This window comes from Solanum stenotomum, chromosome 11 (assembly GCF_019186545.1).
Source record: "Solanum stenotomum isolate F172 chromosome 11, ASM1918654v1, whole genome shotgun sequence".
NCBI lineage: Eukaryota > Viridiplantae > Streptophyta > Magnoliopsida > Solanales > Solanaceae > Solanum > Solanum stenotomum.
Window position 1 is genome coordinate 18428085 of NC_064292.1, and position 14813 is coordinate 18442897.

Below are 14813 nucleotides of genomic sequence, written 5' to 3' on the forward strand. Positions count from 1 at the left end.
TTTTTTTGAAATTTTTTTTCTTTTTGAAAAACAAAAAAAAAGTTAGGGGTAGATTGGTGGAAGGTGGGGGGCGCCCCGGGTGGTGGAGTTGCCCGGGGGAGGGGGTAAATTTTTTAAAAAAAAACAGAATTTTTTAAATGGATTAGAACCATTTTACCCAAATTATATTTGACCAAATCCATAATTACCCATATTCTATTTGAGTGGATTGTAATCCAAATCATTTTTGCTCAATCCATCCAAATCCAATCCAATCATTTGCCACCCCTAGTCCGGCCTAGAGTTTGCTTGGAATCAACAATAGTTCTGAATGTCAGCCACACCCAAGATGTAGGCTCAGAGAGTGACAATCAAGCTTAAGATGAAAGCTTCAAACGCAATTGTGTGACTTTTTATCAAAGGTATTTGTGCACTTCTCCCAAAAATATTACTGTAAATCTGAATAGTAAAATTTAATTTATTCACCATGACATCCAAGGTGGAAATGAATATTTTTATCAAGTAACTATGCACAAATTCATTATGTACATATAATAAAGCCTTTCAGGTTTACATTACAAGTAATGACATGTATATACTATTCTTCCCCAAATCAACTTCAATCTTTTAAGACCAATCATACCTCTTCAATCACAACCGATCTGCCAATTGGGGAAATTTTTGCAACAGCCATGCCACCCCTCTTATTGCAACCTAATAAGATTCGTAGAAGAGTAAGTGAAAAGAAATTACAAGTGAAAGAGCAGAGAAAAGAAAACACTTGGACAACAAAATTGCAGTTGCAGGCAAGTTGATAGTACAAATTATCAGCTACTATTCACCAATCAGCCATATGAAACCCAGGTTCTCAGCTAATTAGAAAGTTCAATGAATGAACAATGCACTAAATACAGGTGTTATAGACTCACTTACTTTCCATGCAATAGGCGAATAAATATGCATTAGTGCATAAATCTGCCCAGCCAAATTGTCTTTGACACAGATAGTATACACAGCATGCTTACGTCCTTTGACTCATTCAACTACGATGTATAGATGTGAGAGCAAATCCATTTTGTGGGAAGAGATAATATATACTAGGGTTTAGGAACCATGCATGTGTCCGTCTATGTATAAATTTTGTGAAAGTAAGACATTTCTTTCACTCAGAGAGATGGATGTTAATTTGATACACATGTTAGAACCAAGTGATGTTTTGACATAAATATCTATATCTTGTATCATTTCTTTGCTATTTCTTTGTACTTTAGTCACACCTTTAATCCTAATTTGTTGAATTTAAGCTTATGTTGGTATATTTTTTATATGTAGGTACATGTTGAGGTATATTGGAGCATTTTAGGTCATGCTGTGGGAAGAAATGCAAAGTATCGCACATGAAAATTTCAAGAGGCATGACTTCCAGGCAGCTTGGGCACCCTTGTGTCACAAGAGTGCCGCGACCGTGCTGAGCATGTGCCACCTTTGTGTCACTAAAGATGTCGCGAGCAATTCTTACCAACACTCTCACGTCACCTCTTGCGGCACAAGGGTGGATGTTGACACATCACTGAAGGATTTCCAGTCCAAGTTCCAACTTGGATTTAGTTTATTTGAGTCCAAGCTTTTTTGTACTCTATAAATGCACCCTAAGCACAGTTTTTAGACAACTTTTAAGATAGAGAGAGCTAGGAGTTGTCGTAAAAGCCGGAGTTTATTGGGTTTTACATTAGCTTTTACTTTTCTTTAGATGATTTGTTGTTTCACTTCCATGTCTATGTGGAGCTAAACTTCTAGTTCTATGATTATGGTTATTTTATGTGAAGTTGATCATGCATGATGCAGTCAACCTCCTCCATGACTATGTCTAGGGAGCAGGTATCCTTGTTATTAGTAATGTTCGTTTTGGTGAATTCGATCCCATACCTTTTGTAGGTATACACACATGGTGGATGTGCTGAAAGAAAAGGAGACAAGAATAGATCTGCGCAATTTACATTCAAACTACGGAGAGGGACCTGGTCATGTCTTAGAGCTTAGCACTCTAAACACTATATTAAAATTATTTGTGAGAACCGTTGTAATTGCCACGTGTTAGTCATCCGGGTTTCTGACCATTGTCCCATCCTCCAAAACACCAAAAGACACCTCCTTTCAAGGGACCTGACACATCCTTTCATCTCCTTTTATACTCCCCCTTTCCTCCGATCTCTCAAAATTCAAATTTGCTTCCAAAAAAAAAAAAATCACATCTCCGTCCTTTTTCTCTGCAAAAGAATCAACCATGTCTCAAAACCATAGCTTGAGGAAATTCTAAAAAATATTCTGCAGGTTCCCAAGGATAGAATCAAGAGTGTTGCCAAAGGATCTCCTTCAAAACACTTTGTTCAAGAAATTGGCAGACTTCCCGGATTGAGTTGTGCTGGCATTCCAAAGAAATTTCTCAAGGGAAGATTCCAACTCTATTTTGAGTTTGTGAATAAGGTGATTTTACCTAGGACTGAAAAGAGAATTGTTGCTTCTGTTGTTGACCTGTTCCTCATGGAAGCTCTTATCAAGGTTGAAGATATCAATCTCCCTGCTATTATGCTAGAGCATATGCGCAAGATTGTCACTGCTAAGGACAGCAAGCACGGAATGGGATATGGGTATCTGCAGACAAGAGTGTTCAACCATTTTGCTATCCCTCTTGGAAAAGGGATCAAGGGCACAATCAAACAGGCTGTATCGCTGACCACACTCATTGAGTGTGAATGTGTGGAAGGAAGGACAGGCAACAAGGGAAAATCTCAATTGTCTGAATTACTGGAGCAACAAGAGCAATTGAAGCACGAGTTGGAAGAAATGACAGTCATCATGGCTAGTCGGAATGCAGAAATCGCTTGATTGAATGCTCAGTTACTGAAAGCCCAAGCAGAGGGACCAGGTGTAGAAGAAATGGCTGCTTTGAAAGCTGAAAACGAGAGTTTGAATGCCAAGGTTGCAAATCTCAAGGAACATTGCTTCAGACTCATGTTGAAGTGAATAACCGCATGACCTTACTTTTTCAATCTCACTCCTAAGCCTCCCGACTCCTAAAATCCGCAATCTTCTTTTCACTGTGTATGTTTTTTTTGCTTCTGATGGCAATTAGTTCGGTTCTCTCTTGTAATTTTTGTGTAGTATTTTGACTGCTAATGCTCTCATCTTAATGATATGATTATGCCCTGTTTCTACTAGAATATCTTGACTCTTTTATGCATTTCTATTTATGCTCAGTGTTGCTCATGTGGCCATGAATTTATCTAAACTACATACTATTTGCTTAGTTTACTGCTCTCTTTTTTATGATGTCAAAAGGGGGAAGATTATTGAGTTGTGGGGTCAGTCAGTTATGGGATATGAGGAAGCTTTTGAGAGGACCTGGTCATGTTGACAGGGGGGAACTGGTTGTTAGGGGGAACATGTTGAGTCAGTTTGTCATCATCAAAAAGGAGGAAAATGTATTCTAAAGATATTCTAAAGTTTTGATGATTTAACAAACTATGGGATCTAATAGGGGACCTGGTCCCATGAGAGACTGAGAGTTCAACTATGGAAAAAGGACAGATGTAAAAAGCTGCAACCACTGCCACTATTGCAGTTGTTGGTGCACATCAACAGAGGATCAGTACTCTTAGCCAATGGCGTTGCACTAAGGTTTTTGTCCATCCTGTAATAGTCATCTTGCAAAGGGACATAACCTTAGTTTTTGCATTTGGAAAAATCACACAGCAAAAGCCATTCTCTCAAAGAAATATTTATCATATGCAGCAAGGGACCTGATCAAGTGATCTGCTATCTTTAGTTTTTATTTGAGAATATAGTTTTGTGCTTATTCACTGTAAGGTCTATTCATATGTTATACAGGAATTAGATCAGTTCAAGTTGTATTCGTTTGTTTGAGTTTGAGTGTAGCTAGAGTTAGCTATGTCGTATTCTTGAAATCTATATCGAGGTTTGTGTAGTGGGCAATAGAGGTATTGCTTTGTTTTCACGTTACAGAGCTGTTACAAAGGGGGAATGGATTAAGAGCTTGATTCCTAGGTTGCAAGAGTTTATAATCTGAATTTCTGCTCTTTGAAGTTAATGGAGTTGTGTTGAAATCCTGTGAGACATGTCGTGGTTTTCTCCTCTCTTGAGCAAGGGGGTTTCAACGTAAACTCTGTGTCCTTTACTTAAAACTTTTACTTTCCACACTGTTCTTACTAACTCAAGGGGTATGGTCCATTGACTTGTGGTGGGCGCATATATTTCATCGGTTGTATTTGAGTTTTGTTGGTATATTCTTTTTTATTACATGGGTACATGATATAGGAACATTTTAGGTCATGCCATGGGAAGAAATGCCAAGTGTCGCACATGAAAAATTCATGAAGCAAAAAGTGCACGCAGCTTGTGCCACTCTTGTATCACAAGGGTTCCGCGCCTATCCTGAGCATGCATCACCCTTGTGTCGCAAAGGGTGTCAGAAGCAATTCAAGGATGGTGCATCACTAAAGGATTTTCCATTCCAATTTGGATTTGCCTTATAAATGTCCAAACCTTTTTGTACTCTATAAATACTCCTTAAGTATGACTTTTTAGACAACTTTTGACCTGGAGAGATCTAGGAGCCGTCATGGACACCAGAGTTTACTGGGTTTTATCATTTCTTCTCCATACTATTATTATATTTATTTCAGTTATTTAGTCTATCGTATGGTTATTTGATTGCTTGGACAACTATCAAATACTATCTATGGATCTTGAATTTAACTTGAAAGTGGAAATTCAAGATTGCAAGGATTATATAGAGCAAGTTCTTAACCCTGCCCATCGAGGAGCAGATTCGCACTTAGGATAGACAAATACTTAGATTGGGTTGCTTGACTAATTTACAAGAGTTGTAAATGAATTCATGTAAAGGTTCACGGTCATAGACATGTCGAATGATTTCCAGAACTTATTTATGGCAATAATCAAAGAGTTAAGAGTAGAGAGATGAACATGGCACATTAATTTACCTGTGGAGTGGATAAAAACACAAACATAAAGACAACAGATGAATGATTTTGAGTAGTGAAGAAATTTTCATATATGAGGAAAATCCATACCAATGCCGTCTCCCCAGGTTTGACTGCAGGTTCCACACTGTCTCTGCCATAACTGCTTAAGAAAATTAACATTTAGTCTACACTTGAAACTTTTTTTTGCTCTTAAAGAGTAAGCCTAAGACAGATGGTAGTCTTTTTTGGTTGCAAGTGATTATCAAGACACTTCTCCCAAAGAGAGCTGCTGAAAAAATTGCAAAAACAACCAGAAAAAACTAGGACCTTACAAGAGAACATACAAAATCTACAAGTCATTTCTACAGCCAAATACAATACACAATGAAAGGACAAGAGAAATTAATAATTTATGCTTCACCTATAAAGAGTTAATTATATTTACAAATTCTCTCTGTACTTTTTAATAGTGTAGTTACTGATTTTTTTTAGTACAGAATTTTGAAGAGTCTTGTCATCATGTATTCACAAAAGTCACAGTCATAATAGTGTACAGACCAGGAGCAGGATCTAGGTCATCAAAAGTATCTCATAGATCTTTATATAAGGAAGAGTAAACCTGATCAAATAGAGAATGAGAACCAACAATCATGTGCTTCTAATAGTTAGCTAACACAAGGATTATAAGTTATAACTACATGGATCCTTATGGAACAATGTAAAATCAAGCTTAAAGATGATGCTCATAACAAGCAAGCAAGCTAAATTCTTTAATTATAAATTTGAGTTAAGTTAATACCCCATGCCTACATCTATGTGAACTTAGCAAAGTATGGTCAGTTTCAAGCCCAAAAAAAGTAAAAGGTTGTGGTAGATCGACGGCACTGTAATAAACTGACTAATGAATTCTCTAACTATTGAGTTTATTGGAATATGTCCACTTCAACACACACTGAATAGAGAAGAATAGATACAAAAGATTCATATAGCCGAATCCAATTAATTTGGGTTTTAGGAGTTGTTGGACGATTTTTTATTTTCCTTTTGATAAATGTGATGTGTGGGCCAACTTTCGGACACCTCAACCAACTCCACGAGATATATGTCACCTCCCACCAGCAAGAGGTACCAAGTAACTTTGTCCACCAAGGACACGATAGATCAGCTAGTGTTTTTTGTCTCTGCTGGAATTTGTACCTATGATCTCAACCCACGTCATTGACTACTAGGTCACACCCTTTATTGATTATGATTTTAAAATATGGAATATTCAACAATCCTCTATGCTGACTACAGTGAGCATATAATTATGCTTCTCTATCTTCTTCAATGAAGTAATTTGTTCGGTCGATTAGATAAAATTGAAGTGTTCAGCAGATAAAATATGAAAACACATCCATCATTTAAATGGGTTGGGATTTTATTTTACGCACAGTATTTTCCTCTGGCCATTCACCACTTCCAATCGATAAAAGCTGCATCCTTTGCTAAAAGGAAAAGGTCTTCCCCTCCATTCTGTTATCATATTCAAAATCAATTAAATTGGACAATGAAGATCAATCTTCCTAGTAAACAATATGGAGAACAAGATAAAGTATTACAAGTTTTTCCATACCCAAGTGCCATGTGACTCCAACAGCTGATGAATCCTCCTTGGATATATCGTCAATAACAAATTGCAGATCAGAACCAACTGAATCAGTGAACTTCTTGAAAAAATCTAGAATTGCCTGCATTAACAGTTTGAGATCAAACATAAGCTTAGAGATGAGGAAAAAGGACATGGGCCTGACGTAATTCCAAAAATTAGATCAAGTGGTGATTTTCTCTTAGAGAATATAATGACACTACAAAAAATACACTTAACTTATCTGGGACTAACACTTTGCCACCATGCCGAGTGCTAGACATGTGAAGCATGGAGTAACAAAACAGAATAAACCGACATTGGGTATCCATTCATTAGAGATGGATTTGGTTCTAATCCCAAGCCCAAAGAGTGGTAAGTTGTGCGGACTCTTCACATTAGATGCCTCACCCGTGTCAAATTCTGCAAAAATAAACTACTTTTGAAGAATCCGACACGCACCCGATGATATTTTTGAAAAGTCCGAGCAACATAGGGTGTCACCTCATCTAAAATTTTAAACTTTCAGATGAGGTGGATCACAATTCAAAACAGAGAAAATATACAAAGATAATGAACTATACGGCCAAATGCTTCACTCATGAAAAGCAGACAGATACACCAACATTAACAACAACATATCTAGTGAAATCCCAAGTGGGGTAATCCCACTAAGTGGGGTCTGGGGAGGGTAGTGGGGAGGGTAGAGTGTACGCAGACCTTACCACTACCTCATGGAGGTAGAGGGATTGCTTTTGAAAGACCCTCGGCTCAAGTGCATCAAACCCAAGGAATTAGAATTATCGAGCATCGAGATTAGTTTGTCTGACGCCAATAAGGTTGTTGATGATGGAGAACTGGTTCTTCAATTTATATTAAATGGGTCTTTATAGAGGTGCAAGAAAGTGAAGAAATCAGAGGATGGAAGCAGTAACAAGGCTAAGAAGAAAACTGGGCTTTCAGGTGATTTCTCTATTATGGAAAAGGCTCGAACAATAACAAAAAGGAGAATATAATTACTACTAATGGTGATAGTTCCAATAATGAGATGGACATTGAAACAAAATGACTTTTTACAAAGATGTGATTCCAAATCTTCAAATGCAGTTTGTTAAAGTTGTTTGTGTTCGTAGTTTGGGCCATAATTTTCTGCCTGCTATAATACTCATTGATGAAGGAATGATGGAGATGTGGAAGTTAGCTGACAGTTTGCCTTTGTCATATAAACGTGATAGAAAAAATATGGCTGTTGCATTTACAGAAATCAGCTTAGAGAAGGCAACAAAGGTTGATCAGTTCTATCATGATCCCAGCCTCCAATTGCTTCCATAAAAGTTGAAGTTGAAAACCCTCTTGAGTATCCCTTGTCAAGATTCTAATGGGCAAGTGCACTGTGGTGAAAACTTGTGAAATAGCTCTACTGAAGGTGGAGAAAAACTGAAGCCCTGAGTTATTGAAGTGGCAAGATGAGATCTTGGTCCTTGGTCCTTGGTCCTTGGTCCTTGGTCCTATCCTATGTCACATGAGCAGCTAAGACAAAGAAGTTGTTGTGAGTTTTATCATGTTGATCCAAGGATAATTGTTGCTATTATACAATACTTTGAAATTCTTTCTGACTTTGAGTATGAACCCGAAGAAACTTGAAGCATCTCTTCTTAATAGTTTTTCTGTTATGAGCACTTATGGGAAAATTTCAGAGGAGGCTGGTGTAGGTTTTGTTCAATTCTTGAGGCAATTAGGAACCTTTCAGATTCAGTTGGGAGATACTTGATCGGGGTTGAGTTTCTGAGAGTCAATTTTCATGTTTCTCAAACTCCAGCTATATTTAGTGATGAATCACTTGTTTATATGCACACGTCTAGGTGTCCTGGTCATAGGCACTTGATGTAATCACAAAATACTTAAATATGGTAAATGGGATGAAGAACAAACACTGGAGTTTCTAACTAAAGATATAAGAAGGCAAAAGCCTTGGGTTCTACCTACTACAGAGGTTCTGCCTGACAACAAAGAAGTCTAGAATACCTTCAAAGCAGATTTAAAAACAAAAAGAAGCAGCAACTGAATTAGGAAATGATTCAGTTGAAGCTTATGTTAATTCCATCGTTCCAAATGCCTTGGATGTCCTAGCTGTAGAGATTTTACAAAAGGATGCACATCTTGTTATTAATGGAGAGATAGGCAGGCCTTGTCCTGATTGAACAAAGCATGTAGTTCCTCTGTTTGAGCCCATGTAGGATATGAGACAAGCTGGCTTCAGGGGCGGACCCACCCTTGGTCAAGGAGCGACACCCCTTTGCCGGAAAATTACATTGTATATAGAGGTCATATTTTGGTTTAATAAATATATATACAAGTATTGACACCTCTTGAAACAAGTTGAAGATTTAGTTTACTGGTTAAGGGCTTGCGAAAATTCCATGAGGTTGCATGTTCAAGCCCTACTAGCCATCCTGGTTCCGCCACTGGCTGGTTCGGTAGTCAGAAGATTACTACCAATTAATTGGTATAGGGAGCACATAATAAAGAACTACGATGGGCATCAGGAGGTTATTATTAATTGGTATAGGGAGCACATAATAAAGAACTATGATGGGCATCAAGAGGTTATTATTGGCTATTCTGACATTCGCAAAATGTTGGTTGTTTCACTGTTGTATGTGTGCGAATCATTCAAGTTAATGTTGTAGCTGTAACTGGAGAGGGCTTGCACTATATCATGATGATGATTTTGCATTCCTCCATACTTTTCGACACTTCTAAGAGTGGTGGAGAGTCTGATAAATTTGTAGTAACCATTGCTCTTGGACATTTGCTTGCAGTTGAAGTTTCCAAAGAACACATTCATTCAATTTCCAGAATTCTTGGTCTTTGAGGCTGTGATGTTATTTTGATCTCACGTAGATTTGAATGCGAACTCATTCAGCTCCATGCTATGCCACATGGGCGGTGTTAATCTTTACATCAACTGGTGGACTTTTTAACTTGATAAAAGTAGGATCACATTATTTGAAAAGGAGATATATTTGCTTTTCTTCGCAAAATCCCTATAAATTTAATTATTCTCTCTGTTCCATTTTATGTGACAGCATTTCCTTTTTAGTTCGTCCCAAAAGAAATATTACCTTACTACAATTAGAAATAATTTAACTTTAAAATTACCCTTTTACCCTTAATGAAATGAATCTGAACCTCACAAATATCCCAGAATTGTTTTAGACCACAAATTTTAAAACTCTTTTTTTTTCTTCTTAAACACTGTGCTAAATCAAAGGGTGTCACATAAAATGGGACCGAAAGAGTAGTAACATGGCTATCATCCCCAAATGTAATTTCCTATTTTCAGTTTAATCCTGTCCTCTTTTCAATGGGTTTCAGCTTATTTGTAGATTATGAATGAAAAGCCTAGCTTAGTTCTTAGTTTGAACTTTTCTCACATCTCAAACTAAATATACCAGAGAAAAAGTAACAATTTATCAAGTATTAAAAAAAAAACATGATATAACTACTCCAGGTTGATAACTAACCTTACGGCCAACGAAAGGTTGAGGAAATACAAGGTCTTCATAGACACAATTCTCAGCAATAAGTTCTTCGACAGAGTCCAAATCCCGCATATTTATTCCGGCATAGAATTTCCTCACCACACTCGCCGCCGACTCTAAATCAGTTACAGAATCAGAAGATGAAGTGAACTCAGCCATTCGATTGCTATTCCGTACAGCTACTTGTCTTATCCGATGGCCAGAAACGATCCTAAATTGATAATCGGTAGAACAGTCGACTTTATGAAGAACGGCGGGTGAGTTGCCGACGACAGCGGCAGTGGTAGAGGGGTTTGGGTTTGGGTTGAGTGGGAGGAGAGAGAAGGATGAGATGCTGCTCATAAGCATCACCATAGCTGCAGTTGCAGTTTAATGCTATTTGTGATTATGAGGCGCGGGTAAATAAATGCCAGTGAGTTGTTTTTCCGAAATCCTAATTATTTGTCCATATTTTTTTTATTTGTCGATTACTTGTCCATTTTGATAAATCAATAAAGGACAATTTTTTTTACCTATTATATCTTCAATTAATTATTTTGAAAAAGATAAAATTTCTTGAAAATCTTAAGTTTTAATTTATCTACTTCATAATTACTCTATCTGTCCCTAATTACTTGTCCACTTTTGAATTGGCACATGGTGTTTATCATTTCACCCCTATTAATTATGAAGTAGATGAATTAAAAATTTAAGATTTTCAAAAAGTTCTACATTTTTCAAAGTAATAAATTGAGGATATAATAGAGAAAAAAAAATTGTCCTTCTTGATTTGTCAAAATAGACAAGTAATTAGGAACAACTAAAAAATGAAAAATGGACAAGTAATTAGGGACAGAGGGAGTAATAGAGTAATATGGTAACTCACTATGTCAATCATTATTTTTCTTAATAAGTGTGTCAATTCAAAAGTTGACAAGTAATTAGGGACAGAGGGAATAGCGAAGAAGGAATATCGAATGAAACATTAGTCATTACGGAGTATATCTTTGTGATAATTCTGGGAAAAAAGGGATTGAGGAATCAGGAGTTTTTTAAAAAAAATTCTCATCTTGTGTCTGGTATATGTAATAGAGCCTCATTAATTGGTTTTGATACATGTTTATCAAGAAAACAATACTGTAAATTTTCTAATGAGGTCAACGACTCACTCTCAATTTAACTCATTAAATTTGATAATTAGCATGTAAACATGTTTGCGAATGCGTTTAAGTTAAATAGTGAAGAAAGTAAATAGAGTCGTATGAAGTAGTGAAACTGAGATGATTTATGTTTGCACCGCATTCAGAGATGTATAACATTGCAGGTAGTAAATCAAAAGATACTTGTATCTAAGATACTTAAGAATAAAGACTTAGTAAAATACTCCCTTCATTTCAAAAAGAGTGGCCTAGTTTGACTTGACACGAAGTTTAAAAAAATAAAGAAGACTTTTGAATGTTGTGGTCATAAATTAAAAATATGTCAAATGTACAAAATTATCATTTAATCTTGTGTCCTTAAACGTGGAAAGATGAAATTAAAATGTTACCAAAACAAAAAAAAAAGATCATTCTTTTCGAAACATACTAAAAAGAAAATAAGTCATTCTTATTGAAACAGATGAAGTAGAAAGTTTGGAGCACAATATTAGTAGTATATTGCTTTGTATTGTTCAGAATCCAACTCCTTATAAATGTTTTTAAAACTACTATTTTATAGGCGACAAAGGTAATTTATCAACCAATAGAAAAGCCTCACTCAAGCCCTAATGTCACTCCCCAAACTAGGGGAGGCATCATTGACACACGATAACTTATTCAACTGAGCTAATTGAAACGTAACAGAAAGAAGACAACAAGGGACGAAAAGGTCAGGTAGATAACGACTGAAATAATATGTCTAGACCGCCAAGGTGACGGCCACAATAAGAATAGCATAATGAAAGGGCCGACAAGGCCAACTCAACTGACAAAATCGAATCCAACATGTTCTATAATTGGAGACATATATACATATTATACCGACAAGGCTGGAAACTAAAATCTACAAATACCCAACATAGTATGTTCACAAAGCTTATAGGAGTACTATACAACTAGTTAGGACAAGATCTCGATAATATCCAAAAATTGTACACAAAAACTCAAGTATGCAAAATCTACAGGCAACCAATAGCTCCAAAAAGAATGGACCTTGTCAATCCTCAGTTGAGACATCACCCTGATTGTAAAGAACAATTAGGCCTCTATCTAAATCTGTAGCATGAAATGTAGTTCTCAGGCAACAAAACATCAGTACAAATAAATATGTATTGAAATATAAAGCGGAAAGTAGAATCATAAAAAGTTGTGATTAGAAGGATAATAAAGATATCACCTAAAATTGAAATCCTACTAGCCACAACGGGCAGACAACTGAACTCAAAATACTTTTGATATGTATAAAATATTTGTATAATAATGTACATGAATATATATATATATATATATATTATAAGCCAACAACACTAGGACGAACACAACATCAACTGGTTGTACAGAAGGCAACACAAGGTAGCAAATGAGTACGGATGCACATGAATACAAATACCATTTGTTATGAATTATAATAGCGATACAATTGTATTTGCCAATACAAATTGTGTTCGGATATGAAATGTATTCATTAATAGTTTTTGATACAATTTATTCATGATACAATTATCGGTAAGATATACAATTACTGATCAAATATACAAATTAACTGTATCTCTCTTGCCTCTCTTCTCTCTCTTCCAGATATCGCTCTCCTCTCTCCTTCCTCTCTCAATCTCGCTCACCTCTCTCCTCCTTCTAGTAGCTAGTTTTTGATACAAATCAATTATATCTACTGTATTTGTGATACAATTATCCATCAGATATACAAATCAATTGTGTCTCTCTGCCAGATCTCGCTCGCATCTCTCCTCCCTCTCCCAATTTCGCTTACATCTTTCCTGCTTCTAGCATGTAGCTACGAATTGTAACTAAGTAAACTATAGCTAAGGAATTATGTTTCTAGTCTTAGTTGTTTTTGAAATTTTCATATAAAAAACTATGGTAAAAGAAAATCTTAATTGACTGTCCAAAATTTTATTTTTGTCATATAAATTGAAAGAAAGGGAGTAAAGAGATTTTCAATAATTAAAAAGGCATTTTGAATAATTTATACATTTACAAATTATGTTTAAAGTACTATAAATTACAACAATTAACAACTTAGGACCGAAGAATTAAAAGATTACAGTTAAAGAAAATATTGATCAACCCTCAAAATTCCAATTGCGTTATATAAATTGGGATTAAAAAATAACATATATTAGGCTCATTCGCACACAAACTCCTATATCCAAAAAAAATAAAAATAAAAAGTCCAACTGAGAACATTGAGTAAATTTTTCCCATTTTAACTTTTCTTATATTAATTTTGTCAACTCAAAACGTAGAAATTCACAACTCATTGTAATCTTATAACATGGTTTCTAGAAATTTAAAATTTTAAGTTCAAATGTTCAGTCACTTTATTATTTCTAGAGACTTAAAGTTTAAGTTCAAATGTTCGATCTAAATTTTCAAAGATTTTTAATCCTCCGTCAAAAGATAAAGACTTCTTTATTTCTTTTAAAAAAAAATAGAAAGTGAAGAATATTTGTATATTTATTAAATGGATGATAAAATAGGGGAAAGATTATTATACCACAATGATTAAACGAATTAAAATTTTGGCATTTATTAATAAGCATATAAATCTTGTATAATGTGTGTGTTTTTGAATTAAAATAGGCAACCGAACTAATTATTACTTGTGTTTTGTGAATTTGAAATAAAATAAGGATATATATTGGCATTTAATTTTATCACAAGATAAAACATTATATAATAATTTCAAAAAAAATAAAAATAAAGAATTATATTGAAAAAATAAATAAATAATAAATTTCTCATTTTTTTTACCAATTTTTCTCTATATCAACCTTATGGATTTATTTGAATATTTTAACGGAAAATTACTTGTTTAAAATTTTCAGATAATTTACACAGAAAATTCAAAAATCTCAGGTAATTATTACCTATAAAGTTTTTTTCATTAAATTTTGTTTAGTAGAAAATTTCGCAAGAAATTAGATTTTTTTATATAATCCTCTGGTAAATTTCCATGTAACTTACAATTTTTTTTATATAGACGTGAATTTGGTGAGTTAAATAGGTCTATTTTTTTTTAAATGATGATTTAATAACATGACATGTCAACTAGAATAGAAGAAGACTTTTGAGATATTTAGTATATTTTTAAAGAAAAATAATACTTATCCCAATTTATATGACTTATTTTTTTTATAATTAGGCTAAAAAAATGATATATTTCTACATTGACTAATAATTAACTTTAAAAATGTCCATTTTACCCCTTAAGAAATAATTTATGGCCACACAAATTTCTTTGACTTACTTTGAAACACAAGTTTCAAAAGTCATTTTTTAAAACTTCACGTCAAGTCAAACTAATTCATACAAATTAAAACGGAAAGTAATAGTTGAGTGATACTATTGTCTCTAAAAAAAATAAAAGTGATTTGTATAAGTAATTTTCAAAACACAGTGATTATTTAGAAAAATAAGGAAAAAGGGTCAAAGATGCCCTTTCATTTATTAGCTAGCC

The 14813-nt window shown here is 34.8% G+C and overlaps 1 protein-coding gene across 2 annotated transcripts; it reads right to left on the minus strand.

The window, feature by feature from the left end:
* Nucleotides 1–589: 589 nt before the first annotated feature.
* On the minus strand, nt 590–10568 carry LOC125844775 (uncharacterized). Of its 2 annotated transcripts, XM_049524110.1 has the most exons (5): nt 10140–10568; nt 6601–6715; nt 6419–6500; nt 5094–5145; nt 590–693 (listed from the first exon to the last, which is right to left on the minus strand). In XM_049524110.1, exons 1-5 carry the CDS (start codon nt 10509–10511, stop codon nt 631–633), a joined length of 684 nt encoding a protein of 227 aa, XP_049380067.1. In that variant the 5' UTR covers nt 10512–10568; the 3' UTR covers nt 590–630. The 2 variants fall into 2 exon arrangements, with proteins under 2 accessions (XP_049380067.1, XP_049380068.1); XM_049524111.1 differs by lacking the exon at nt 6419–6500 and having other exon boundaries at nt 10140–10529.
* Between the last annotated feature and the right edge of the window lie 4245 nt (nt 10569–14813).